The 26,152-nt window shown below is 52.8% G+C and overlaps 9 protein-coding genes across 9 annotated transcripts; 6 read left to right on the forward strand and 3 right to left on the reverse strand.

The window, feature by feature from the left end:
- Nucleotides 1–209: 209 nt before the first annotated feature.
- On the forward strand, nucleotides 210–1,805 carry A1O5_12088 (uncharacterized protein; the record flags this gene model as incomplete). The annotated part of the gene is made up of 1 exon (XM_007752657.1): nucleotides 210–1,805. One exon carries the CDS (start codon nucleotides 210–212, stop codon nucleotides 1,803–1,805), a length of 1,596 nt encoding a protein of 531 aa, XP_007750847.1.
- A 539-nt stretch (nucleotides 1,806–2,344) lies between these two features.
- Nucleotides 2,345–2,698, reverse strand: A1O5_12089 (uncharacterized protein; the record flags this gene model as incomplete). Its single annotated transcript, XM_007752658.1, has 1 exon — nucleotides 2,345–2,698. The coding sequence occupies one exon, from the start codon at nucleotides 2,696–2,698 to the stop codon at nucleotides 2,345–2,347; it is 354 nt and encodes a 117-aa protein (XP_007750848.1).
- Nucleotides 2,699–9,835: 7,137 nt separating this feature from the next.
- Nucleotides 9,836–11,163, forward strand: A1O5_12090 (uncharacterized protein; the record flags this gene model as incomplete). Its single annotated transcript, XM_007752659.1, has 2 exons — nucleotides 9,836–10,893; nucleotides 10,980–11,163. The coding sequence occupies 2 exons, from the start codon at nucleotides 9,836–9,838 to the stop codon at nucleotides 11,161–11,163; spliced, it is 1,242 nt and encodes a 413-aa protein (XP_007750849.1).
- A 539-nt stretch (nucleotides 11,164–11,702) lies between these two features.
- Nucleotides 11,703–12,438, forward strand: A1O5_12091 (uncharacterized protein; the record flags this gene model as incomplete). The annotated part of the gene is made up of 2 exons (XM_007752660.1): nucleotides 11,703–12,068; nucleotides 12,148–12,438. 2 exons carry the CDS (start codon nucleotides 11,703–11,705, stop codon nucleotides 12,436–12,438), a joined length of 657 nt encoding a protein of 218 aa, XP_007750850.1.
- Nucleotides 12,439–13,531: 1,093 nt separating this feature from the next.
- Nucleotides 13,532–16,478, forward strand: A1O5_12092 (uncharacterized protein; the record flags this gene model as incomplete). Its single annotated transcript, XM_007752661.1, has 2 exons — nucleotides 13,532–14,110; nucleotides 14,160–16,478. 2 exons carry the CDS (start codon nucleotides 13,532–13,534, stop codon nucleotides 16,476–16,478), a joined length of 2,898 nt encoding a protein of 965 aa, XP_007750851.1.
- A 1,052-nt stretch (nucleotides 16,479–17,530) lies between these two features.
- Nucleotides 17,531–19,451, reverse strand: A1O5_12093 (stress-induced-phosphoprotein 1; the record flags this gene model as incomplete). Its single annotated transcript, XM_007752662.1, has 3 exons — nucleotides 17,531–17,679; nucleotides 17,797–19,331; nucleotides 19,387–19,451. The coding sequence occupies 3 exons, from the start codon at nucleotides 19,449–19,451 to the stop codon at nucleotides 17,531–17,533; spliced, it is 1,749 nt and encodes a 582-aa protein (XP_007750852.1).
- A 632-nt stretch (nucleotides 19,452–20,083) lies between these two features.
- A1O5_12094 (uncharacterized protein) lies at nucleotides 20,084–21,558 on the forward strand (the record flags this gene model as incomplete). The annotated part of the gene is made up of 2 exons (XM_007752663.1): nucleotides 20,084–20,370; nucleotides 20,433–21,558. 2 exons carry the CDS (start codon nucleotides 20,084–20,086, stop codon nucleotides 21,556–21,558), a joined length of 1,413 nt encoding a protein of 470 aa, XP_007750853.1.
- Nucleotides 21,559–22,136: 578 nt separating this feature from the next.
- On the reverse strand, nucleotides 22,137–23,648 carry A1O5_12095 (histone deacetylase HOS2; the record flags this gene model as incomplete). The annotated part of the gene is made up of 1 exon (XM_007752664.1): nucleotides 22,137–23,648. The coding sequence occupies one exon, from the start codon at nucleotides 23,646–23,648 to the stop codon at nucleotides 22,137–22,139; it is 1,512 nt and encodes a 503-aa protein (XP_007750854.1).
- A 701-nt stretch (nucleotides 23,649–24,349) lies between these two features.
- Nucleotides 24,350–25,711, forward strand: A1O5_12096 (uncharacterized protein; the record flags this gene model as incomplete). Its single annotated transcript, XM_007752665.1, has 1 exon — nucleotides 24,350–25,711. The coding sequence occupies one exon, from the start codon at nucleotides 24,350–24,352 to the stop codon at nucleotides 25,709–25,711; it is 1,362 nt and encodes a 453-aa protein (XP_007750855.1).
- Between the last annotated feature and the right edge of the window lie 441 nt (nucleotides 25,712–26,152).

Consider the following 26,152-nt stretch of genomic DNA (forward strand, 5'->3'; position numbering starts at 1 on the left):
CGGTAAAACCTAGCCTCGCTCACCCCCGTCCCATATACACCCGTTGTGGTTTGACCACAGAAGTGACACCACAACTTGCCCCAAGGAGAGGATCCAGAGGTGAAGCTACGATTTGAAGAGAAGGGAAAAAGCATAGTCGACATGTCTATTCGATCGAGGTGATAACCTCCCACTGCATCCCCTGCGTCGCCCCAACCTCGATTTGAACGATGTCGACTCCCGACATCGCCCAACTGTCCGCGTCCCAGCAAGAAGCTCTACAAACCTACACCTCCGTCACCGATCAAGACCCTATTGCCGCAATCCCTCTCCTGCAACGATGTGAATGGAACGTCCAGATCGCAGTGGCCCGCTTCTTTGATGGTGAACCTTCAAGCGATCCTCTCGCCGAAGCACAAGCACAGTTACCGACTGCCTCCGCCCGTCAAACGACAAACCTGCAGTACGAATCTCTCCTGGCTGCAACACGATCCTCTTCCAGAACACCGCGGGCGAATCCCGAGGACATAGTGACGCGAGTTGACACGAGCGGCACAGTCAACGAACCAGTCTATCGTCCCTCGACGTTATTCTCCATAATCTTCACCCCCGTCAGCATTCTATACAGAGTTTTCACGACCGTGCTGTCACCATTTGGGTTCCTTGTTCCCACATTCCTCTCTCGCCTCTTTCATCGCCTTCTCTATCAGTCCCAGTCGCAGTCACGCACTCAGAGGCGAGCTCTACCGCCAGCTGAGAATGCCAGAAGATTCATCCGAGAATTCAGTGAAGAGTATGGCGCCGAGGGTCATGATGGAGAGTCGTCTGCACCCCTCCTCCCATTCACAGAGTCCGGGTTTAACTTAACCCTCGACACGGCAAAAAAAGACCTAAAATTTCTGCTTGTGATTCTCCTCTCTCCTAGCCATGATGACAACCACAGCTGGGTTCGAGAGACCCTCCTCTCTACGCAGTTCAAGTCATTCCTCGACTCGCATCATTCTGAATTGATACTCTGGGGTGGTGATGTGAGGGATTCAGAAGCCTACCAAGTCTCTACTAGTTTACAGTGTACCAAATTCCCCTTTGCGGCACTCATATGCCAGGGCTCGGAACCAGGATCGGGCTCACCGTCGGGAGCAATGACCGTTATCATGCGCGCCGTGGGGCCCACGTCAGCGTCGGAATTGGTTGCAAAAGTTGCCACAGCGATGACGGCACATCAAGCACAGCTCGCTGCCGCGAGGGCACAACAAGCAGAACGCCAGGCAACCCAAAATTTGCGAAGGGAACAGGATTCGGCGTACGAGAGGTCACTGGCGCAGGATCGCGAGAGGGCCCGGCGAAAACGGGAAGAGGAAGAAGCCGCAAGGAAAGCAGAGATGGAGGCCCAGGAACAGGCAAGATTGGCAGAGAAGAGGAAGAGGGACTTGGAGCAATGGAAGAGATGGCGTGCTCAGTCGCTTCCGGGAGAACCAGATACGGATGTCAAGGATGCAATTCGGGTGAGCATCCGCTTGCCTTCTGGAAGACGGGTCATCCGGAAATTTCGAACGGATGCAGAGATGGAAGAACTGTATGCCTTTGTGGAATGTTATGAGGTGGTCACGTCCCGAGAATCAGAAAATCAAAGCCCGGAAGATGATGTGGAGGAGCCAGAGGGGTATGAGCATGAATACAGGTTTCGACTTGTTTCGCCTATGCCCCGGACAGTGTTTGATTTGGAGAAGGGAGGGTCAATAGGCGTGAGAGTGGGCAAAGGCGCGAACTTGATCGTGGAACCTGTCGACGAGGATGACGAAGACGAACATGAGGACGAAGATTAAATGAATGCAAGGTCCGGAGTACTGTGTCTCAATCATTGAATAGATTCGCAAGAAACTGCGGGATTCGGTAGACGAGCAGACCAGTTGCAGCTTTATAGAACTGCCACATCTATGTAGCATTTGGTAGCGAATTAGTACTATGCAGCAGGTCAGGATGCTGTTGGTCGCCTCTTGTCGTTCAGGGTTTCTGGTGGTCCAGATCATAGAAGCATGGGGCCGTACACGGTAGATCTTCTACGTACGATCTTCTACATACGAGATGCCATTCTGGTACCTTGGGAATCAGTCGATGCCGGTGTTGTGGACTCCATAGTATTTGCCCCGTCTAGAGACTTCCTGCGCATGTGGTGGTTACCTCCGCCTCCTTCCCTCAAACCCATGCCCGTCTATAAACCCCTCTGTCGACCTCGAACCTCACCTCACACTGCCGAAGTCAAGAGAACAACCCGCACGACTGACAACATCTGGCATGTCTCCCCATCCGCGCCCTTGTCACACCGTAGCCTCGCACTCGGAAAGTCCTCCCTTTTCCTCAATCCCTATCGCGAAAGCAGCCTCACAACCGCCGCCGCCGCCAGCACAACCAGGGCCACATCGGCGTGGTATAGTTTCCCCGCCTGGGCCTGCATGGCCAGTCCGGCCGTGAAGAACAACAGGCTGGCCCCCGCGGCGAGGAGCTTGAGCGCACGCGTCCCAAAAAGGAGCGTCAAGCCCACGAGGGCGTCAACAGCGGACGTCACGGTCGCGGCCACCGAGCCGTCGTCCGGCAAGTGGTACTCCTGGAACGCGTACCATGTCGGGGTATACACGCCATGCGTGAGGCGGGAGAAGGAGCCGAGAAGAACAACGGACGCGAGCAGGTAGACCGGGAGAGTTTTGAGGGCTGCGGACATGGTTTGGGTTGGTTGTTCGGATATTCGTGGAGAAAAGAGAGATATAAGATCGCGTGTTTCGTTCAGCCGCTACACTCGATCGCAGAAGAAACTCGACCGTAGAGTATTGCGTGTCTGTGTATAATGCTCCGCCGTAGTATGTGCGCGGCTCGGCCGCATCGCTCAAATCGCTTTAACTGAGCCTTTTGGCTTGTGGGCTGAACATCAATCAATGAGCACTCTTCCAAACCTCAGAGAATCGGGGACAACATGGGATATGTGACCTAGCCATTAATGATCTTCGCAACCAAGTTCAAACTATGTGATAATCCGCGACCATTGGTATTTTTCCCCCTTTGCTGTTCTTTTTCACAGGAAATACTGGGTAGAAACCGAGGATCCTGACTACGGCTATCGTTGCTGCTGCATGTTTTCCTACATTCCCCGGTATACTCTCATCGTCCCAGCGCCCGAGCGACCACGCGTAATCTTGAGAAGCGAGCTCTAAAAGCATGTCATCCTCTCTTTCTTATGCTAGATGTATTCCCCTCGAACAAACCTTTTGAGCGTGCTCTGATTATACAGTGCAATAATTGTCGCCGTCGGTGAATAGTTAGATTAAATTAAATGAACAATCAAACGACTCTGCTCCTAGGTGTCTGCACAGCCATGCCGACCGCAAGCATCCCGGCTCATTGAATTTTTACTTTTCGCCTCGTCGAGGCAAGATGAGGCGAATAGTTTCACATAAGAATAGGCCGGTATTACCGAGAATTTTCGAGGTTCCATGGTATGTTGAGGTTGTGTAATCGCTCGGAGAACAACGCCGCACATATGTAGTCCGCTATCGAGTGTTCGAGCGCTTTGAACGACCTCTTCTTTTTGCACAAAATTCCCCTTCAACTGAGTTGCCTCCCTCTGGACAACGTGACTACCTCATCCCTGTTGTTGAATCTGTTGAATCATGCCTCGCCAAACACCTCATCCTCAGACCATCTTCTACCTTGTTACAGATGAGCAGTCTCCCAGGGCCAGAGAGATGCTTCTTCACCCGCACAACGACCCATTTGTATCTTCGTACAAGAAACCTCCTAATACGAAAGAGAAAGATGAGTACAGACTCGAGATCGGCTATCATGTCCAGACGAGACCTCGACCTATGGTGATAGTGAGAACGGGAAAGAATATCGACCTTATGATGCCGGGCGCGGACATTTCCTAAGTCCTTTTTTTTTTTTGGAGGAGCATCCAGAGTCCCATCAAATTATGTGCTGAGACCGGTCTCGACTCTTCAGCACTAAAACAGAGCCGGATTCCTTTATGGTAGATGGACATTTTCACTAGGCCGTCTTATGGCCGGGTACGAAGGATAAAATTAGGCCCGGCGACGACTTAAGATGGGCCAAGGGGCGGGAGGACCTGTTACAAGAGACGGAGAAAGAATCTCAAATGGTGGAAGCACGAGTATAAAATCTTCGCTGGGAGCAATCGGTCGAGGATGGGCCTACGGACCTTCTTAGTACAATACCCCGGCTTCACAAACTACCCATTGATGCCGCCCAGCGAGCGATTGAGGTTTGAAAGCTCAGAGTATAAATGTACGGTGAAGTAAACAAAGGCGTGAATCAGGATTCGGGTCGTTTCGTCGCGGTTAAGACAACGCGCTCGCCCCCGAGTGTTGGCTTTGCGATGTCGAAAGAAGAGGTCTAATGATAGCGTGAGGCAAAACTTGTCTCTGGTATATTCCACGTTCATTCCTTCATATGTTGGCTACAATATTGCATACCTACAATGCGTTCAGAAAAACACTGTCAAATACTTGGGTTCTGAAGGTTTGAACAACTCAATCACCGGAATTTTCCTGAGCCTCCAGTCCGAAACCTAGGCGATGTGCTCGAGAAATCTCCGAGAATATTATGTACTAAACCTAAGATGCTTAAGCGGCTATTACGTGAAATGCTCGAGGCGCTAGATTATGTATCTAGCCTTCCGAGGCTCGGTCGATCGGGAGGTCAAGCTCGGACATATTTTCTACACGCCGTAGAACAACGACGACTATTTTTTATGTGAGCTGATTTTGGCCTTGCTAACCGACAACAGCTCGTAAAACCGCACTGTGGTTACATGACGCCCGGAAGCGCGCCAGAAGCTCCACAGGCTTCAGAACAACATGGTTTGGGCCCAAAACTGCAAAAGCCATCACCAAAAGCCCTTGAACCTGGGGCCGATGGGCTGAAAACGGTCAGCAAAGCGCCACCGAAGCTTCTACCCAACGACATCATGGCTCGACAGGTCAATCGTACGAGGGGATTGGCAGAAAATGAACGACGATGGGATCATTTGGGACTACGGCGATTCACTTACCTGAATCACCCACATCGGCTCGGTGACGTGGCACGAGGACCAGAATTCACGAATGATGGATCGGTCAAAGTCAGTCTATTTGTTATTTCGTACCTGATGTCACCTAATAATGATGATCTAGCGTGTTAAAAATGAGTCGCGGCCGGCCTGCTTTCAGGAAGGCAAGTTTTCTGGCATATTTCTGGAACTTTGGACTGCCTCGCAAGGGCCACTCACCAATGGCATCGTGCTGGGGCGGCGGGTGTCGTAGGATGGAAGGTGAGAAGGGTAGCAAAGAATTCTTTGTCAGAAAGGCATTGCTTCACCTCTCCTTTTCGTAGCCATCTCTGTGCATCCTCTTTGTTCCTGAATTGCAATAATCAAAGCGGGAAGGGTCGAAATAAAGTTATAAGCGAGGCCAAGTAAGTATATCTGCGATTACTGTAATTCTTGGTTACTAGCGACCTAGCGAGCTAGCTACTTTAAGTGAGTACCTCACCACATAATTTGCTATTGATGAAGTCAGAGCACCACGTGATTAGATACCTCGGCTACGGGGCTGCCCCATTCACCGGATTCCCCTGGACTGGGGAAACCTTGGGAGACCCATCTCACCATCCCTTGCCAGCCCTGCTGTCTTCAGCTCTCCAATCCGTCCTGATATTGTCTCGATCCCAAAAATGGTGAGCTGTTAACAGCCAGATCAGGACCATTCCACCCCAGAATGGCCAAGAACAAGCGACATAAATGGATCCGCCATGAGCGAGAAGCGCTTGCCACGCGTGAAGCGCTGCCTGTACCGAGTACTCGGTAATCCGGACCTACCTCTCTTCCAAGTCCCACCTTTCGTTTTCTTCTACAATCTGTCCTGTAGTAATACAAGTCCAGGGGAACTCCCGCCTGGTCCTGATGTCTGCCATACACGGTGGTCCCGTCGAGACGCAGGAAACCACAGTCAAAAAGAAAGAAGGCAAAGGCAATCAAAAGGGAAGACGACTTGACAATCCTCGGCCGTCTTGTTTTACCAATTCGTCAAACCAACCAAGCGTGACTTCGAGCACGGTGTTGCACAGAAGTCTTACGCCATCCTCGAGATCTTTCTTCTTCACGGTTATAATGTTAATCAGCCACTGGCGACCAGGTATCCTCCACGTCTAGCGTGTGTGAGCTGTCGTGTGGACTGAGATGGAACGAAGATACTTACTGCCACGTCCTGAATCGCTCTCTGATTTCGAGCCCACTACATATTTGCTAGAGAGGGGCTAAACATAATGCCCGCCGCAACTTCGACATCACCACTCTATCAATGGCGGCCGAGCGTGCCTCTCTCGAAGTTCATCCAGCTGCTCTTCGAATTCGGTGCTTCGGTGCGTTTTGGATATCCTCTTTGTTATGTCGTACGCAATGATCGGCTAGATGAGATCATCGCATCTTCAGGTTCCTCCTGGAAAAGGGCGCAGACTATGATTCAGGGGACGACGGCGACGTTGCAGACATCTACCCATGTGTCTGGCCGAGTTTGACCTGATGTTCGCGGTATCCACATATTTTTCCACTCACTTTAAGATCCCTGTCCGCTGACGGTGCCGATACGGATAAAGCATTCAACTGGCGTCCCGCATTGGGGCGCGAAGTCTCGAGCTTCCGGTGATGGGAATCGTGGTCAGAGGATCAAGGTGAGGACGGCTTGTAGGGAGAGCTTCGAGCTGGAGTGAAGGATTTACATAAGGTAAGAACGGAGGTCTGAGAGCTCTTGAGAAAGGAGGAAGAAGAATAGGAATAGAGGAAAGAAGGAAGAACCATCCCACCACAGTGAGCTCAATAGGAGAACAGTTTCATGTGCTGTTCCGTGGAGCAATAAAGCCCTCCAATACATCTCGCTCAAAGTTGCCCATGCACACTCTGGCCCATGCACCGACGGTCCCCTTTGTTGGGCCATTAAAGGAGGAGGGTGTGTTGAAGCGCTCGGGATGGTATGCTGCCAGCTGCGTGAGGGGCCAATTTCCCCTTTGACATGGAGTCTGGGGAATTAGCTGAACATATCGCAACGCGATATTGCGTCGCCAACAAGGTTAAGACCCGAACCTTGAAGGCATTTTGGGCCGAGGGAAGGTAACCAACCTGCCACAGACAAGAAGTGTGGAGGGGCATCGAAACATGGGATGATGAACATTAACCCGAACAAGAAGTTCCCGAGTCAGGTATGTCGCAGAGCGAAGCCAGTGGCTGGTCATCCACAGGAGGTGGCAGACTCGCGGGACCCTCTTCGCATAGGAACGAGTGTGCATAATGCACGTAAGGTTAGCGAGGAGGCAAACTGTTGAGAGCTCCTTTGAACATGGCTTTCCCGTGGCGTAAACGTCTTCCACATGTGAGCTTGTCATTGGGTTGGGAGATTGATAACTGACCACCCGGGTGATGATTGGAGCTCTGGTGAATCATCAATCTGCATCTGCTCGTAGGTGTAGAAGTCAGGGTCTGCATGCACTGTTTCATCTTTTGTGACCTATCAAATCGTACCGGAACAACACCATACAGCATAAGCAGCAAGTCGGATGGGGTTTCCACAAGTCATATCTGATAGACATACATAGTACTCGTCACCGACTGCTAGGGCATATCGATCGATAGTTGGAGATCGGCAATGCGATACCCCACCATGTCGACAGCGTGGAAATTGGATTGAAGCCACAGAGCGGAGGTTGAGGTTGAGATGAGAAAAAGTTGGGGAGAATTTTAGCGATGGATGCCGAAAGACTTGCAGACGATGAGCCACCAAGACCAGTGGCCTAAAGGCTAAATGGCTAAAGGCTAGGGGGTCGGAAGAAAAGGTTGCATCTTTAGCCAGGGCAGCAGGGGACGGCACTCCACCGTTGCGCCTTTTCAGTGCCCGGAATGCCTGGGTAATCGGATATCTTGGTGGTGTCAGGGTGCCTGGGTGCCTGAGTGCCTGACGATGATGCCGTCTGGCCCTCCGTCTGGCCCTACAGGTCACCCACCGGCACCCACAGGCACACAGGCACCCACAGGCACCCACAAGCACCCACAGGGACCCCTAGCCTGGTACTTGTGAGCTGCGGTAGCGAACGCTACTGTACCGAGTACCTGCCCAATATCTCGCATTGGGGCTCGCGTGCCAATGACTATCACCTTACCACTCATTTGGCACACCATAGATCATACTAGGCACCTAAAGACCTACCTAGGTAAGTATCGCCTTGGCTCCCTTAACCTGGACTCTTTACTCCGTACCTCCCTCGTACACCAAAAACAGTCTGTCGGCCCATCATGCCCGCTTCTGCCTCGTATACTGTAGCGAAACAAGGGCGACAGGCGAACCTCCACCATCATCTTGTCCAATGCCAGGTCGCTGCCCATGTGTCAATTCGACATCTCCGTCATCTAGATGCCTTGTCTGTGGCCTGCTCTCCGGGCCTGGTCCCTGTCAGAATTTCTATCCACAATCCACCCATCCCACCTCAGGTTCAATTCCATTTTTTGCTCAACCTTGCCTGCTTCCGTTCAGACTTCCCGCCTGCGTCTCTGCCTGCCCAATCATGATCTCGACGTCTCAGGCCTTACAGCTGACTCCTAATGCATCAAGGGGATAGAACTTGCCAAACTGAAAAGCCCTTCACCCAGCATGCATCCCTGATTGAATGCATCGTCGACCCTCCTTGACCACATTCCACACTGGCGTACGGACCTCCTCCCTCCAAATTCTTGTGGCTTTGCAACTTAGCTTTGCCTCGAAAGACCCATGCGACGCAGGAGATCAGGCTGGAATTCATTTCACATATCAGCCAGAAACAGCTCCTGGAAAAAAACCGAGACCTGGGACGAATTTGTTCTGAGCACAGGCGCGACATTTCCATTGCTGCAACCCTCATCCTCGACGGGGGTAATCTCAGTGAATCTTTAGTCAATGAGTAAGGAAGGCGTCCCAGATGAATGTTGCTGTTCTGTCTATCATTCGGACCGATCTAACGGTTTGGTTTAGACATCGCCTTGCCATTTCGCAGTCTTCCATGATCGGCGGACCATTATCCGGGTCCCACAACGAAGACGAATATCCCTCCCGAGCCTGTTGTCGCTGGAGTTTCTTCCGAAGTCGAGCAAGAGGAGGTTGTCGTCTGCAAGATACAAGCAAAAGCAATCGGTCTGGACATTGTGACAGGACGCCCCCTGAGCCTTTGAGGCTGGCACACGTGCGCTAGCAATCACTGCAATCCAGCTCTTGATAACGAGACTGTCCAGACCGGAGTGACATTGCGGAGGCTTTCCTTGCGGAGACACTGAGCCTCGAAAGGGTGTTCACCTTCCAAGTTGCAGAATATATAAGCAGGTACCGCGAAATACACCGACATTCTGGCGTCCTTCACCATGTCTTCAAATCAAAGGTCCTTAATGGGTCCTCCGGAAACGCCGAGCAGATATATGCAACAACAGTCTCCAAGCCTTTTTCCAACGCTGCAGCTCTCTCCAGATATGTACGCCCACCAGTTCCCGGCCGGGCCGGCCACGGCACCAATATATACAAGTCAAAGGCTCTTTTGGGACCCCTCTAACATGGACTTCAATAATCCATCTTTGTCCGGTCAATATCAAGCCTCTTTTCAGTACAGCCCAGTGGCACTAAGCAGCTCTTTTAACTCTTCATCCACAGTGGTACCTAACTTCGTTTCCCAAGACCCCTTGTTAGAGGAACAGCCTTATGACTTGCCCAGCCTACCCCGTTCGGCGAGCTACTCCAATATCGACAGTTCTGCCTTTCCTGCGCCTTTCACTACCTCGCCTCGTGTGCTTCCACCACAAATGGAGAATCCAAGCATGTTTCTAAGCTCGCCAGCACGCCGGTTTGGCACCTCTGACCAATTTCACGGTCACTTCGCGCAGAACCCTGTCCCCGAACGGCCGGCTTACGCACATCAGATTGAGGAATCTAGGCGAGAGGAGGAGATGAAGCGTATGCGGCGAGCGGAGATGAAGAAACCGTCAATCACCCGATCGGTAATGGAAGCCTTAAGACGGCCTGTCACTCCCAAGAAGGACAGCAGACCGGGTCTCAAGAGAAGCCTGACACATTCGGGAGTGCGGAACGATCGCAGCCTCAAACTCCAGACTCATGCCAACCGTCCAGGACGCAACTCTCCCGTACCTTTTGACTACAACCGGCAGCGATCAGGGCGCTCATCTCCTCTCAAGCTGAATGCGGACCCCATATTGCGAATTCTCACCAGCAGTCGCAATGCCAAGCGACCGTCTCTGTCGCTGGCAATTGACGAAAATGGCGTAGCCAAGACAGTCATGACTGAAAATGCTGTAGATATGGACATTGATGAACCATCCGACAGCGGCGCCGAGTCCTTTGACGACGAAGACTTTAACATCCTCCACAGCCAATCGGACAGGCTATATGGTCATTCAAAGACCAGTTCCCGTTCTACCATGGCCTCGGTCAGCTCTGCGAGACAGTCATCTTATCAAGGCTCTGCCTCTAGTGTTTCGATTACCAGAGGAACCGATGGATATCATGGTCGAAAGCAACGACCCGTTCTTGGATCTACTATTGAAGGCGACGTATTAATGGAGGAAGAGCCGAGTGGCGATGCCCAACATGCATTGCGTGCCATAATCCAAGATCGCTCTCGATCCGCATCGGCACAAGGGGACAGCCATAATCCAAACCAGTTGCATTCTTCTCCTCCCTTGCAGCAAAGCCAATATGCCCTGTATAACGCGTCGCCAACAACAATTACAGATCCAGATTTAGCGACCCCGAGCACTGACAGGGAAAGCTTGGCAAGCAACGTGAGCATACGGTGCCTGTGCAAGTCTTCCGTGCTTGACGGGTTGATGCCCATGATCCAATGGTAAGTTACGCAACGCTCCGATGGTGAAAATCGGCGATTGGTCTCGTCCTCTACGGTATTGCATTTACTGATGTGGCCTCCTGCAGCGATTCGTGTACGAAGTGGCTGCACACTTCCTGCGCGGGCATCGACCATCGACGGAGGCCCGAACCCTATGTTTGCGCCTTCTGCACACAAACCCCGGTGCGCCCGGGCCACAGCTCGCTGCGACCGTCGGCTCTGCCATCAACGGCAAGCCCGCTGGCACACAAGGCCAAGCGTCACCGGTGATGTTGAGCATTTACGAATGTTTACTGTTCACATTTGGAACCTTGGACTATGCAATTGTTATTGAATTGGGCCCTGTTGCATGTTCTTGAACGTCATCTATCGCTTGGATTCCATCACGTGTTGAGGAAGTCGATTATATATAGCGTCGCCGAAGCAAGGAGTGGAGGTTCCGAACACATATACCCCTGGCCGTGTCTGATTTTGCGTTCTTTTGTCCGCAGCCATGAAACACAATTACCTGAATGCCAAATTAAATGAACAGAAGTACGAATGGGATCCTGCGGAGAGGTTTTCGTTGTTGAGGGGGGACTACAAAGCTCCTGGCTTGTTTTGCAAAGCAGCCACCTAGTTGAAAGAATGTCCGAGCCCCGGTGACACGACAATTTCATGCAGACTGGCATGTCTCAGATAGCTTTGGTCATTCTCCTTGACGGGACTGGAAAACTCCATTCTGCTATAAAAAGTGCGTGGCCACGGTCGGGAGGCTCTGGCCTGACAGACCTCGATCGTGTTATCCGTTGATTTCTGTGACAGCCGCCATGCGAGCCAGTGCAATTGCGGTGCTTCTTCTAGCATCGACTTCTTCGGCTTCTTTCCTCGGCCTCCTCGCGAGGGCGAACAGACCTTGTCCAGCGGTCGTTGATACCATTACCGTCCCATCGACCTTGAGTGTTACCCTTCCCCCAGTCACCGTCACCGCTACTCCGAGCCTTCCTCTGACCACGCCAGCCGCTCTGGCAGCTGCTGGATGCCTGAGTGACGCCCAAGCGACAAGCATAGTCAGTGCGTGGAAGACCATCCTCACCTCGCCAGATCGCGCGAGCGCGAGCGCAGCAGCGCAAACACTTATTGCAGGGGAGTTCCTGGAGACAAGCGATGCGATCAATGCTCTAGCCGGAAATTCAGTACGTTTTCGCAGCCAAATATCTCTTTTCCTCCCTTTGGGAACTCGTCACGCTGTGATCAACCCTGACATGAGAGTAGTTGGGCAACGCCACTTTCGATGGCAAGGACGGCTTTATCGCTGCCGTGCTGCAGAACCCACCCATCCCACTGTTAACCACGCTAGACATCTTTCACGACTGCAGTCGGATTGCGTTCTACTGGGCTGCCAGCGGAGTCGGTTCAGGAATCGAGGACGTCAGGGGCGTCGACCTGCTCTATGTTACAGAAGGCCTGGAGCAGATCAACATGGCCATGGTCGAGTTCAACAGTCTTGCGTGGGGGAAGGATGTGGGGTGGCAGATTGTGAGGGCGAACGGAACGAGGTATTGAAGAAGAGAAAGAAACCATGCAGCCGGCGTACGACGCGAGAAACGTGGTGATCTTTTGACATGGTAGCACGATTTCAGTAGCACTCACTGGCTTGCCGTTTTTATTCAGGTCACGCCCCCCTTGTTGGTATAATAAGTACTTGTTAGGAAAAAGGATCGCAATCCAGGGTTCTAGGCCCTGTACGCGAGTTGCTTAAGTAGTCGGGTCACTGGGGGGGTCGTTGCGCCGGCATCCCACATACCTACCAGTAGGTAGACTCGGCCAGGTAGGCTAGGTAGGGTTAAGGGTGGTAAGAGAGCTCTATTGGGTACTGCGTACACCCTGCACGAGGCAAGTCAAGGAAATTCCAAGGCCTCAGGCAACAGGAATCCCATCCTGCTCATTCGCAGGTGAAAAGAGAAAAGAGGGGCGGCGTGGTTTGCGTGGGCGGTGTGTGGTCCTTGGGTCCTTCACTACTGGGTACCTCCAGGTTGCTCCAGGGTACTTGTACTGTAGGTCAGTCAGTCAGGTCAGTCTTCAGGTCTGGATGGTGGAGGTCTTGAGTCTTGCCGTCTCCTCTCCCTCCTCCTCCTCCTCCTCCTTCTTTTTGCTCACACCACCGCCTCCCTCCCTTCCTGCCTCCCTCCCTTCCTGCCCCCCTCCCCCCCCCCGCCACCACAAGACTCGAGGTCAAAGACAAAGACGAGACATCGCCTGACTTGCCCTCCATCCTCATTGCAAAGTCCTTGTCTGTCGCCGTTCGAGTCTCCACACGGCAAGACGGGACTGTTGCAAGTGGGCACCTGGCTCGTCTCATCGTCTCAGCCCGGGCCTGGATTGGCTTACACATACACTATTACGAGACCTACCAACAAGTAACAAGTACAAAAACCGCCTCATCAGGCGGATCCACTGTGGTGCGTGCCTGCTGCCCTCGATGCAGCTGACCGCATCGAAGCTAGTCTGCCCGAGAGCCCTGCCTGCCACATGCCAACAGCCATAAGCACACCATCTTCCGATTCCTCTGCTTTTTATATATCTCCAGCTCTCCCATATTCACGTCCAGTCCGCATCTCGTCGAGCCCAGAATTCGTTACCCCTCAGGCTCGCCAATATGGCCACCGCGACCGTGACCGAGTTCATCACGAAGACGGTCAATGCCACGGCAGCGACAAGCACCGCCAGCTCTCGAGCAACCCCCCAAGGCGGTGTCTTTGAAGGCCTCAATCCTACCCATTATGACCCAAAGAACCCCATCACTCTCTTCATAATCCAGGCCGCCATAGTCATCATCCTCACACGCATCATACATGTGCCTCTGGCCTACCTTCGCCAGCCTCGAGTGATTGCCGAGGTCATCACTGGCATCCTACTCGGCCCGTCAGTCATGGGGAGGATCCCCGGATTCACAAATGCCATCTTCCCCACCAGTTCCATGCCAGCCTTTACTCTGGTTGCTAACCTCGGACTGGTGCTGTTCTTGTTTCTGGTCGGCTTGGAAGTCGATTTGCGATTTCTCGCCAGCAACTGGCGCATCGCCCTGAGTGTGGGTGCTCTTGGAATGGCTCTCCCTTTCGGGCTCGGTTGCGGTATTGCATGGGGGTTGTACCACGATTTCCGAAGTGATTCTGGGCTGGCCCCCATCAGCTTTGGCGTTTACATGCTCTTTATCGGCGTGGCCATGGCAATCACTGTATGTGCCCCTTGTTCTGATGCCGACCTTTATCTCTTACCAAGCCTAGGCGTTTCCCGTCCTCTGCCGTATTTTGACAACTTTGAAACTGCTGAGCACCCCGGTCGGGGTTATTGTCCTGTCGGCAGGAGTCGGCAACGATGTCGTCGGTTGGATCCTGCTTGCGCTGTGTGTTGCTCTCGTTAATTCTGGCGCTGGTCTTACCGCTTTATGGATTCTCCTTGTGGCTGTCGGTTACACACTGTTCTTGGCCTTTGCCTTCCGCCCCGTCGTCGTGTGGTTCCTGCGAAAGACAGGAAGTCTGGCCAACGGTCCAACTCAAACGGTAGTCGCATTGACAATCCTTCTCGTCCTCGCCTCGGCTTTCTTCACTGGGATTATCGGAATTCATCCCATTTTTGGTGCCTTCGTCATTGGTCTAATGCTACCCCACGAAGGCGGCTTCGCCGTCAAACTTACCGAAAAGATTGAAGATCTCGTCGGCGTTTTGTTCCTTCCCCTCTATTTCGCACTGTCTGGCTTGAGTACTAACCTGGGCCTGCTCAACAACGGCTTGACATGGGGCTACGTGATCGGTGTGTGCGCAATCGCCTTCATTGGGAAGATTACTGGCGGGACGGTAGCAGCCAGATTGAATGGCTTGGTATGGCGAGAATCATTCACGATTGGCGTTTTGATGTCCTGCAAAGGCTTGGTCGAGTTGATCGTCCTTAACATTGGACTACAGGCCAAAATCCTCAGCACCCGCACATTCACCATCTTCGTTGTCATGGCCCTCATCACCACGTTTGCTACAACACCACTGACTACGTGGCTATACCCGCCTTGGTATCAACGGAAATTGGAGCTTTGGAAGCAGGGCAAGATCGACTGGGACGGTAACCCGCTTCGCCCCGACACCGACACGGAATCTACCAGCGACGCGGACATTCTTCGCAAGGCCAACGTTGCAAAGAGGGTCTTGGTGTATCTTCGCCTCGACGGCCTACCCAGCCTGTTCACCATGGTTTCCCTCTTTTCCCACAAACCTGAGGAGGAAACCGTCGAGCCTCAGAATCAGGCTCCAAACTATGAGCCATTGATGAACAACCCGCAAGCACTGAGCTCAGTAGTCAGTCTTCGCCGCCCTCTTCAAGTGCACGGGCTTCGTCTCATGGAACTCACGGAACGAGAGTCCAGCGTAATGCGCGTTGCGGAGATTGAAGAATTTGCCGGGCGGGACCCCGTCATTAAGGCATTCGGTACTTTCGGGCAATCGTGTGATATCGCAGTGGGAGGACAAATTGCCGTGGTGCCTGATCACAGCTTCTCGGGCACGCTCTTATCTCGCGCGAGGGATCTCAAGAGTGATCTTGTGCTGGTCCCTTGGTCCGAGACCGGGACAATGTCTGAGTACCCTAGCTTGTTCGATGCAAAGCCGGGCGATCCACTGGCGAACAAACAATTCGCGACACTTGCGGCAGAGATTTTTGAGCAAGCAAGGCCGAGTTGCCACGTCGGTGTCATTCTTGACAAGACAGTCCTTTGCACGCCATCTGGTGCTTCGAAGATTGACTCGCCGGTCGCCGAACGACCGACCCGACAACTAAACAGAACACTCACCGGAGTTAGTCTTGCGGATCAGATGAACTCGACAGTGCACTTTAGGTTGGCCGATAGTGGACGTTCTCGCCTCTTCGTCGTCTACCAAGGTGATGGTGAGGATGACCTTTTCGCTGTGCGGCTCGGTCTGCAGCTAGCCAAGAATAAGAAGGTAGATCTGAAGATTCTGAACGCAAGAGCCGGCCACGACGACTCGGACGCTGTCCACCAAGCCGCAGACACCGACCACGACGATAAGATGGCCGCCATATCGAAGGTCCATACTCTCCGGACACCCCTCGATTTTGAATTTGACACCCTCCGGTCAAGCATTCTGGATTTTGGCTTCGGCGAAAGAGCGACGGTCGTGGACGTGCACCTGACAGGTCTGGATGCGGTGGTGGCGGCGATATCTGAGCCTAGTCCTGCGGAGACATTGGTCATTATCGGCAGAGGCACTTTCCATCCCACGACCAACACCGCCGTCGGTGCTGGCGCAGGCGAGTCGTCGATGTCTGGTTCGATGGTCATGACAGGCGTCGCCGGACCGAGTTATGCGCGCGAGGACAGTCGCGCCTTGGGACCGCTGGCGACCCAGCTTGTCAAAGTCATCAGGGAGAGGCAGCTTCGGGCTGGGTTACTGGTTGTTCAGGCCCGGCGAGAGCACGCGGCCGACGCCCCCGACGCGTTCGGAGGGTTCGGTGCACCGCCAAACCCACTGGACGTGCGAGATCTGAAAGCAACAGCGTTGGCCAAGAAGATGAGCGCCTTGAGTGACGACGACTAGGTGACGTTGTCCTCCTCTCACGTCGACGAACCACCAGGGAGCCCTCCTTCCTCTCGAACATGTTTCCCTAGCCTACGCAGCACGATTTTGGGGCATATATTCAGGAACACAAATGTATAGCCAGCGAACTCATGTCGCCAGTCAGTTTATCAGTCAGTCAGCATTTTAACGAGTCAATGACACTCGGGGACACACAGTCCCAGAAGGGGGGGGGGCGTGTCGGGCTCTACTTGGGCTGGACGCAAATTGGAAAAGAGGAAACCAGATGATATAATATTCGGGCAGCGACCATGGGCCCGGACTAGATCAGATCAAAGTCAGGTCAAATCTTGACTCTCAAAAATGAGTCAATGAACCAATCAACGAGAATCAGGGATAGAAATCAACCAACTCACTATGTAGCCATCTCTCTCTCCGTGTCCATCGCGCCATATATATTCCTGTCTATCCACCTATCTCCCGGGCGGGTGGTGGGAATGAAACCTACGTCGGCTCGCACACACAGAGAGAGGGAAAAAAGGAGGGAGGAGAGGCGGGGGATCAACATAACGTAAGAAGACGTATTGAAAACAAGGAGACGAAATATCGACGTAGATGATCTTTGCTGGCTGTCGCGGGAATTACCAGTACATACCCTGTACGGAGATAGGTAGGTAGGTAGGTAGTTACGTAGGTGGTTCGGTTCCGTGAAACACATACGTTTGCTTTTTGGTGGTGGAGTTGTGTAAGCTCCCTCCTCCCTCACTTGCTCGGGTGTTCATGGGCGGATAGGAGAGGTGAACGGACGGCTGGATTAGATGGAAGATCGCTTGCCAAATCTCTCGTAAAAAGTCATGGGCCATGATGCTGATTTCCGACGCACATACTCGCACAGAAAGAATCCTCATTCTCCCACGCTGACTTGTCGAGGCCTTCATTCCCCAAAACACCTCACATCTTTATGCACCATCCCCTATCTCCTGTCGACGATGGATCAAGTAGGTTAGACTAGACCACAGCGGACTCGGTCGAGTCCTTGCGCTTCGCATCCCACTAATGACTCTTACTCTACTCTACCGTCCCACGCGGATAACACCTGCAGCAATCAACTTCTGGATCTTCGACCGGATTCCTGGATTCTTCATGTGTTCGTTTAATGCCGCCGGGTCGGATTTAGCTTGTTGCAGGATCGATTGCAGGACCGGGTCGGAGAGGATTTGCACTGTGCGAGGGAGACGGGTTAGTCACCAATCCCGAAATTCGGAGCCCGGGGGGGGGGGCCGCGCAGTGAGCGGTGAATGCGTTAAAAGGGAAACAACGAGGGGATCAGGGCACTTACTGATTTCAGGGTCTTTCTGGATTCTCGCACTGGTCTCCTCTTCCGTCTCCCCTTGTCGAGCAGCATACATTGCTTCCAAGGCCTTGGCTTGCTGCTGTTCAATCTCTCTGGCGTTCTTACCGCCTTCATCATGCTCCATGGCCTCCGTACACACATCCAAACACTTGTTGTATTCCTTCATGCCGAATAACGCTTGGGCTTTGCGGAGGTATGCTTTTATGAATTTCGGATCCCGCTTAATGGCCTCGTCACAGTCTTGGATGGCGGTCGGGAAGGCAAGAAGTTTGATGAGTGCGGCCGCGCGATTGGAGTAGCCTCGTGGGTCGTCTGGCGCTCGCTTGGTAAGCTCGGTGTAGGCTTCGACGGCGCCGGGCCAGTCTCCCTCTTTGAACTTTTCGGCTCCCAAAAGGCGGGCTTCTTCTGCCTTTTCTGGGTCGATGTATGCGTCCTTTTCAGCTTTGATCTGTGCTCTCTCGGCGGCCTTGAGCTTCGCTAAGATGTCGGCCGTGCGGTGTTCGGTGAGAGATTTTTGGTAGTTGGTAATGGCTTGTGGTAAGTCACCCATTTTCTCATAAGCAGATCCGATTCGGCCAAACGCTTTGGCAATGATCTTGAAGTCGGCGAGCATGGAACGGCCTTCCTCCACGGCCTTCTCGCAAGCTTCAATGCATCCCTGATAGTCGCCCTTTTCGAATTTGGCGGCGCCGAGGTTGGTCATGTAGGTGATGTCCTTGTGCAGATCCCAGGCCTTGGAGTAGTGTTCAATGGCTTGGTCGAATTTTCGTTTCTTGTAATCTTCTGTCCCAAGTTTCTTTTCGTTCTCGGCTTCTTCTTTAGCCTTCTTCGCAGCGATGGCATCTTCGTCTTCAGGCTCGGGCTCTAGTTCCGGTTCGGGTGCCTTCTTCTCGGGTTGAGGCGGTGGATTGGACCGAGGGCGAGCATCCGGCATGGGGACATCCTCCTCTTCTGTGGCTCTTTCAGCGCCAGAGGGACCTCCTTCCGGTGGCATCCCCATCTGCATGTCGACACCCAACAGCACGCCCATGACCTCGAGGAATCTCGGATCTGCGAGTTCCTGGCCCATCTCTTGAGGGTTCGTGGCCAGTCGCTGCAACTTGGCCATGAATTGAGGATCTGCAAGGTATTTGGACGTCTTTGGATTGCTTGCGAGCTTCTGGATGAGTTGAGGATCATTGAACATGTTTCCCAGACCACCCAAATCAGCACCGTCCGCACGTGCTTCCGCCTCAATGGCTCTGTTGACAGCCTCCAGGCCTTGCCGGGCTTGGGCGTTTGAAGGCTCGAGCTTCAGCGCCTCTTCAAATGCATCCTTTGCACCGACCAGGTCACCCAGACCATGTTGAGCAGCTCCTTTCCGACCCCATCCTTTTGCCCAGTCAGGCTTGAGCTCTGTAGTCTTGTTGGCATCCTCGAGGGCTTTGGTGTACTCTTTAATGGAAGCGTATGCGCCGGAGCGGTTGGAATAGAGGACGTGGTTTGTGGGATCTAGTTCAATGGCTTGGGAGAATTTTTCGCTGGGATTAGGCGTCAGCAGAATGTCCGGAGGCATGTTGAGGGCTGAACACTCACACCGCAGTCGTGAAGTCTTTGGCCGCAAATGCTTTGTTGCCCTCAGCCTTGAGAGCGTCGGCCATGATTAGGCAGTAATTGAGTTAGTCAAACTAGGGCGAGATGAAGAGAAATCGAGTGAAGCACAGTGGGACGATCGAATACAGCGGTTGCAAGAGAATCCCCAGTAGAGCTGTCGTTGTTCACAAGATGGGACTGAGCCTGAAAATGAATTGGAGAAACCGACAGCCTGATGTACTTGTACTAGTTGATCCAGTGCGGGCAGGCGAACGGAATTGCTAGAAAATTCGGTGCACGGGCCACCGAGGAAGCAGAGCAACGGGCCCTCAGGTGAGGTGTCGAGAAGGCTGGAGGCCTGGTGACCTGCAGCAGAAGCCTGCAATGGACAAGGCTGCGCAGCCTGATGGAAGCCTCTGCAAAACCCCACTATTCCACTATGTCGCATCTTCTGCGCCAAAATTTCCCAGCATCCATTCTTCACACACACACAACTCCATCCTCGGTTCCCACTTTTCACACCCTTCCAATTGACTCAACTACAAAATTTCTCCCTAGCATGTTGCGGTGACATCCATACATTCATCTTGTTCCATCCTGCCTCTTGCTCACCTGGTCAGCAGCCTCTCTGCTTGACCCATCATGTACACAGATCTCTACCCCCATCGGTAGCACATCCCCCCTAAGCCATTGCTTCAAGATGGCGCCTCCGAAGAACACCACCTCCTCGGGCCCCAGTCCTTCGACGGCCGCCCCTGTTCGAAATCCCACTGCTGATGCTCTCTATGCCTGGTGCTGTTCCAAGTACGCATATGGCTATGTCTTCTCTCAAGCCGAACTGTTGGGTGCTGGTGTCATCCCCAACCAAGACCTCCAAATCCTTCTCTCCTCCGTCGAATACCTCACCAAAAATGCGCTGTTCAGAGTCCACGATAGGGCGGGCGGTGGCATAGGCTGGGAGTTGGTAGACCCAGAAACAGCAAGAGAGTAATGCCACACCACACCAAACTCGCAGTATCTGCTTAAGTCCTGACTGTCCTATTCTACAGCTATTCCAACCTCAGTCGCAATGAGCAAATCGTCTTGCAGGTCATCGACGGCGCAAAGACCTCGGGAATGTGGACAAAACAGATCCAGTCCAAGACCGCTCTCCACACTAACATTGTGGAGAAGGTCTTCAGGGTTCTGGAGGGAAGAGGGCTGATCAAGCAGATGAAAAGTGTCACCCATCCGCAGCGGAAGATGTACATCCTGGCCAGCTTGACTCCTTCTGAGGATGCCACCGGCGGCTCTTGGTTTTCCGAAGGTCGTCTTGATATCGGGTTGATAGAAACCATCTCCACCGTCATCGAGCATTATGTTTCTACCAAAAGCTGGCAAGAAATCAAGCCTGATGATGTGGAAGAAGGCCCAGGCCAGAAACGCAAGCGTCCTAGTAGCAGTTTTGAGGAGCACGGAGATGACAGGGCTAAACTGGCCAAGACTGGCGAGGGACAGAACAATAAAGCCAGGACTTCCAAGCACCAGATTTCCTCTCAGAAATCCTACAAACCTTTTGGCCCTGGCTACAAGTCCTATCCCACTCTTGAAGACATAACTCGGCATATCATCAACATCAAAGTCACGGGCTCCATTCTACCCCAAAACGCTGTCGCACAACTCCTGCAGGTAATGGTCTACGATGATCGCCTTTTCAAACTCCATCGTCCACCCGTTGGCAATGAGCTCCCTGACGACCACGTCAACAACACCGTAACCATGTACCGCTGCTTTAAAACCCCTCAGGACCTAATGGAACAGCATCAACTTTACAAGCGGAAAGTGAGCGACCACGACTACGTGAGGAAAGCCGCGTATCGACAGGAGGAGTTGGAGAAATTGGGAGTGGGAGGGTCGAGCGAAGTGCCTTGTTTGAGGTGTCCTTCATTTGACATCTGCGGCGACGGTGGGCCGGTGAATGTGGCTACCTGCAAGTATTTTGATGAGTGGTACGACAGACTTGAAGAGGCGGATAGGGAGGAGGAAGAGAAAGAAAAGGCGAAAGAGAAGGTCAAGGATCGAGATAAGGGGTCAATGGACAAGGGCAAGGCGAAAGGCAAGGAACACGTGACGGTCAACGGCGATCGAGGGCCGCGTGTTGACATTGAGCTGGAGCTGGAGCTGGAGCCTTCGTAGCACAAAGCTGCTTCTTTCTGGTTTTCCTTCGATGCCTTCCAGAGATCCATCCACCTCTGGACCTACGCGATCAACAAAACAGAGCTCCGAGCATTGCGACGGCGTTTTTACCCACCCTCATCCCCTCCGAGAAGGGCAGAACAGGGCCTCTATTTATCTATCTATCTGTCTTCGCCCATTGTGACCGGGCGATCGAAACGAAGCAAAAGAACAAAAAGGGGAATGGACAGACAAGACGGGCAGGGAGACAGACAAGACAGACCGGTATTAATATTCATCTTACTAGCGCACCTCCATCACATGAACGCTCAACTGGGCTCGTTCATCCCCATTCTTCACTAGCCCTGTCTTCATGACGCATGGAATGGAGGGTGTATGTGTATGTGTATGTGTCTTTTAGCTGTGTTGGGGTATCATCGGTCTTATCCAGAGGGTATGAACGGAGCGGCTGAATTTGAAGCGCCCGAGAATGGCTATAGGCCCTTTTTTCCCATTTCATATTCCATTACCAGCGGGCCCTGATGATCCTTGAATGGCAGGCCCATCATGCTCTTCGCCTTTATTCTTACATATATCCGCTAGGACCCTTCAGCCATCCTGACGCTCGCTGCGCCGCTGGCCAGCGCCGAGCTCCCGCCTGTTCTCTCCAACTCCCTCCTCCTGCTTGCCTTGGCCAACGGCCCTCCAGCTCCGTCCTTTTCCTCGGCCTTCTCCTCCTTCTCAATCTTCTTGGCCTTCAAATCTTCTTCAATCTCCTCCCTCCACCCTGTGATGTCCGGCGGGATGTATTTCATCTGCACACTCGGAGCAGTCCGGATTTCGGCCAGTTGGTCCCTCACGTGTCGTATAATCTTTTCAACGTCCTGCTTTGAGTTCGTGTTCTCTCTTCGCCAGCCACCAAGGTTTGGGAAAAGAGTAAAGCCTTCTTTCCGAAAAGCTTCACGGTGTGGCATGTACTCCGGTAACTGCGGGTTGAGAGTGCGATCTGCGCCGATACAGATTGACGTCTCGTGCGCCCACGCCCTCGCGACGTTGCGCGGTGTATAGCCTCCACCTCCCACAACCAATAAAGGGATTTGGAAGGACTTCACGAACGAAACACAATTGCCATGGCCGCGGATGTTCAGATTGAAACACCCAAGACGGTCATGACCGAGAGAATCGGCGCCGCACTGAAGCACAATAGCTGTGGGGTGGTAGGTTTTAATGGTGGGTTCTACGACGCTGCGGAAGAGGTAGTCGTATGTTTCGTCGTCGATGCCGTCGCTGAGGGGGACGTTAATGGTATAGTTTTTCCCTGGGTTGTCCGGGTGGATCGGTCCCGTGGATTCGAGCGGACCCGTTCCCGGGAAAAAAACCTCCTTGTCGTATTTGTGGAAGGAGACACACATGACACGGTCAGTGGACCAGAATGCCTGTTCTACACCATCCCCGTGGTGTACGTCAATGTCGACGTACAGGACGCGCGGGTGGTGCCGGAGCAGCTGGAGAACGGCAAGTACAATGTCATTGACGTAACAGAATCCGCTTGCTTCTGCCTTTTTTGCGTGATGCAATCCGCCAGACCAGTTAATGGCGATGTCGGATTGTTTGTTGCAAAGCTTGCGAGCTGCGTCGATCGAGGCACCGGCGTAGTTCGAGCAGAATGCGTAGAGTCCGTCGAAAATAGGGCAGTCATCTCCGACGCCGAAGATATGGGAAGAGAACCCTTGAGGACCCGTGGCGAGTTCAGGGTACATTTCATAGATGTTTTGTGGAGTGGCAACGCTGAGAAAGTCGACGTATTCGTCCTTATGGAATGCGGCGATTTCTTCTCTGGTGGCCGGGCGGGAAACGTAACAGTCCATGGCCGTGTGCATTCCATAGGAGAGGACGAGCGACTTCGTCAAGGTGAGACGCCACGGCTTCATTGGATGGGTTTGACCAAAGTGATGGTTCTCTACTGATGGGTTATAGTGCCATGAGACTCTGTAGCCTTTTGGGCGGGTGATGCCGTTGGCTTCTGACTCGCGTTGAATTTTCTCAGAGAGGGTGAGGGTGGGGGTTTGGTTGAGAGACGAAGGGTCCTGGTATTCCTGGACGATTGCCATGATGTCGGTGTTGAAGAGTGCGTGATCGAGAGCTGCGGCGGGAGAGGACTGATAGGAACTCGATTCTGCCTAGGGTACTGGGTACATGACGCGACCAACAAAAGGGGACTTCCGGCGACGGAATTCTGCCTTCAGCGACTTCTTTCTAGCGATATAAGCCGCGCATTGTTTCTGAGAGTGTAATATGATCCGTCTCTTGTGTGAAGCGTCTCAAGTGATGGACGCATGGATTCCAAAATGATTTGGAGATGACGGAAGCCGTCGAAAGAATAGTTGAAGGGTCTGGGTTGAGTTGGTCGAGGCAAGGCTGAGATGACAATGTGGAATCTTGGTGAAACTGAAACTTGAGGTGGCGTCAAAGTTGCGCCACTGCCACTAGCCCAAAGTAGTTTAGCCTCCTCTGCGCTTTGTCAAAATTGTTCTTCCGTATATTAAGTTTCTAGCCTTCAGCCTTCTGCCTTCGCCCCCCTTCCGTTTCATTCCATCGCTCATGTGACAGCCACGTCGGATTTCATCAAAAAGCAGGACTATACGGACAATGCAAACAGCCGTGAAGGAGTGAGACGCCATTAACTTGAGGTTTCGCTATTGTGGCCTGCTCTCCCTGAGAAAACCCCGTCCTCTCAGACGCGAGAACAAGACCAGATATTTCTTGCCTCTCACTTATCTACGTTCTACCGACATATTCGTAGTTGTCAGAGATGGCGTCAAACGAAGACTGCGCATCGGTGTTGGAGCAATTCATTCACGATGCCGCCAATTTACCAGCCGAGATCACCCACATGATGGAAGAAATTGAGGCCAAGGACAAGGACCTGCAGAAGCACATGTCCGTCATCAACCAGAAAGACGCCAACATTCAGAAGCATCTCAGACTCAACGGAATACTCGCCCCGCATCCGAAGGAGAACGAGTTTGCCGATCTAGTCAAGAAGAACTACGAATTATGCCACCAACTTCAGGATCAAAAAGTCGCGTTGAGTGAAAAGGCCTGCAGTCTCTTGGAACGGCAGGTGAAGAAGCTGGACATGAAGATTAGGGAATTGCAGAACGATGGGCAACTTCTCGACGGCCCGCCCTTACCAAGCATTTTCAGCCGCAAGGCTGACGCACAGAGGCCCTTCCTCGATATACCCGCCAATCTCCCCCTACAAAATGCATCTATTAGTGCTCTCAATGCGAATGCACCCAGGATCAACGCGCACATGGCTGCGACCATGCAGCAGGCCCAGGCGAGACAGCTGCCACAGATTGCCACAGGAAGCGCACCTCTTCAGCGGAGTTCGGCACCTGCAACGCCTGCTTCGGCCGTTCAACAACAGCGTCAACGAGAGCGAGAACATTCTCTGGGCGCTGAGAACAAGCGGCGGAAATTGGGAGTTCCACTCCCCGGCACAACCCTTCCGGCCCAGCCTTCCGGTCTCCGGCAATCTTCACTTGGCCCAGGCACTCCAAAAGCGGGTACTCCTACCGGCACAAGCGCAAGCCGGGCAGGCAGCATGCCTCGATCCACGGGAGCACAGCAATCAGCTGCGCCTATCAAGAAGTCGGGTCTTTCTAAGAAAGCTATCTCACATCAGCAGGTCAATAAGCTCAAGCAAAAGGTCACGATCAAGGGAAGGGTATCTGCTGGGCGCAAAAAGGGCCAATCACCCTCGGTGCGGGGAGGACGTGGAGGGACTGCGGCCTCGGAAGATGCAGACTCAGTGTTGTCATCTGCAGATGCCTCCGAGACTGATGCCTCACAATCAAGAGGAAGGCGAGGCACCAAGAAGCAACAACAAGCTGCATCTGAGGAACCCGACGTTGACATGGGCGAAGAAGAAGAAATGGAAGACGAGGAAGGAGAAGACGACAAACGCTACTGTTTCTGCAACCAGCGCAGTTACGGTGAAATGGTGGCCTGTGAGAACGATGACTGCCCTTATCAATGGTTCCACACGGGCTGCTTGAACATGAAGAAAGTTCCAGATGAGGACGAAGATTGGTATTGTCCAACATGTAGGGAAAAGCCCGAGATTATTGAAAAGGTCAAGATGAAGAAGAAAACTGGCAGGAAGTAGGTGATACCTCTACACATGGGGGAGATTCACTTGCAGCAAGTAGCACCACAAATGCACCAGTCAAACCAGTCTCGTAGATAACCCTCTGATGTCTTTCCGTAAGCTCTTGAACTTTTGCCGCTTCACAAAAAATGTTCCCGCTGTGCCTCGTACAGCATGCCACAATGTCGATGACAGATCGGATATGATGCCTGACTTCGATAGAGGATCCTGCAACGGAAGGACGCTATGCGATTAGTTGCACAAAAAGCAATGGTTGTGGCGGTGCAACCAAAAGACCGCAGCACCATATGGCGCAACTAGCGGTATTGGTGAAATCCACGATGGCACCTCGCCGCGCAGTCCTGGTACATAGATCAAGATGATCAAGATGACGGGTAAACTCTGGTGACTCTGTTAGACTGCCTCGACTGCCATGTATGCAGAAGATCTCCCAAGATC

This window comes from Cladophialophora psammophila (genome assembly GCF_000585535.1).
Source record: "Cladophialophora psammophila CBS 110553 chromosome Unknown aczJe-supercont1.31, whole genome shotgun sequence".
Taxonomy (NCBI): Eukaryota; Fungi; Ascomycota; class Eurotiomycetes; order Chaetothyriales; family Herpotrichiellaceae; genus Cladophialophora; species Cladophialophora psammophila.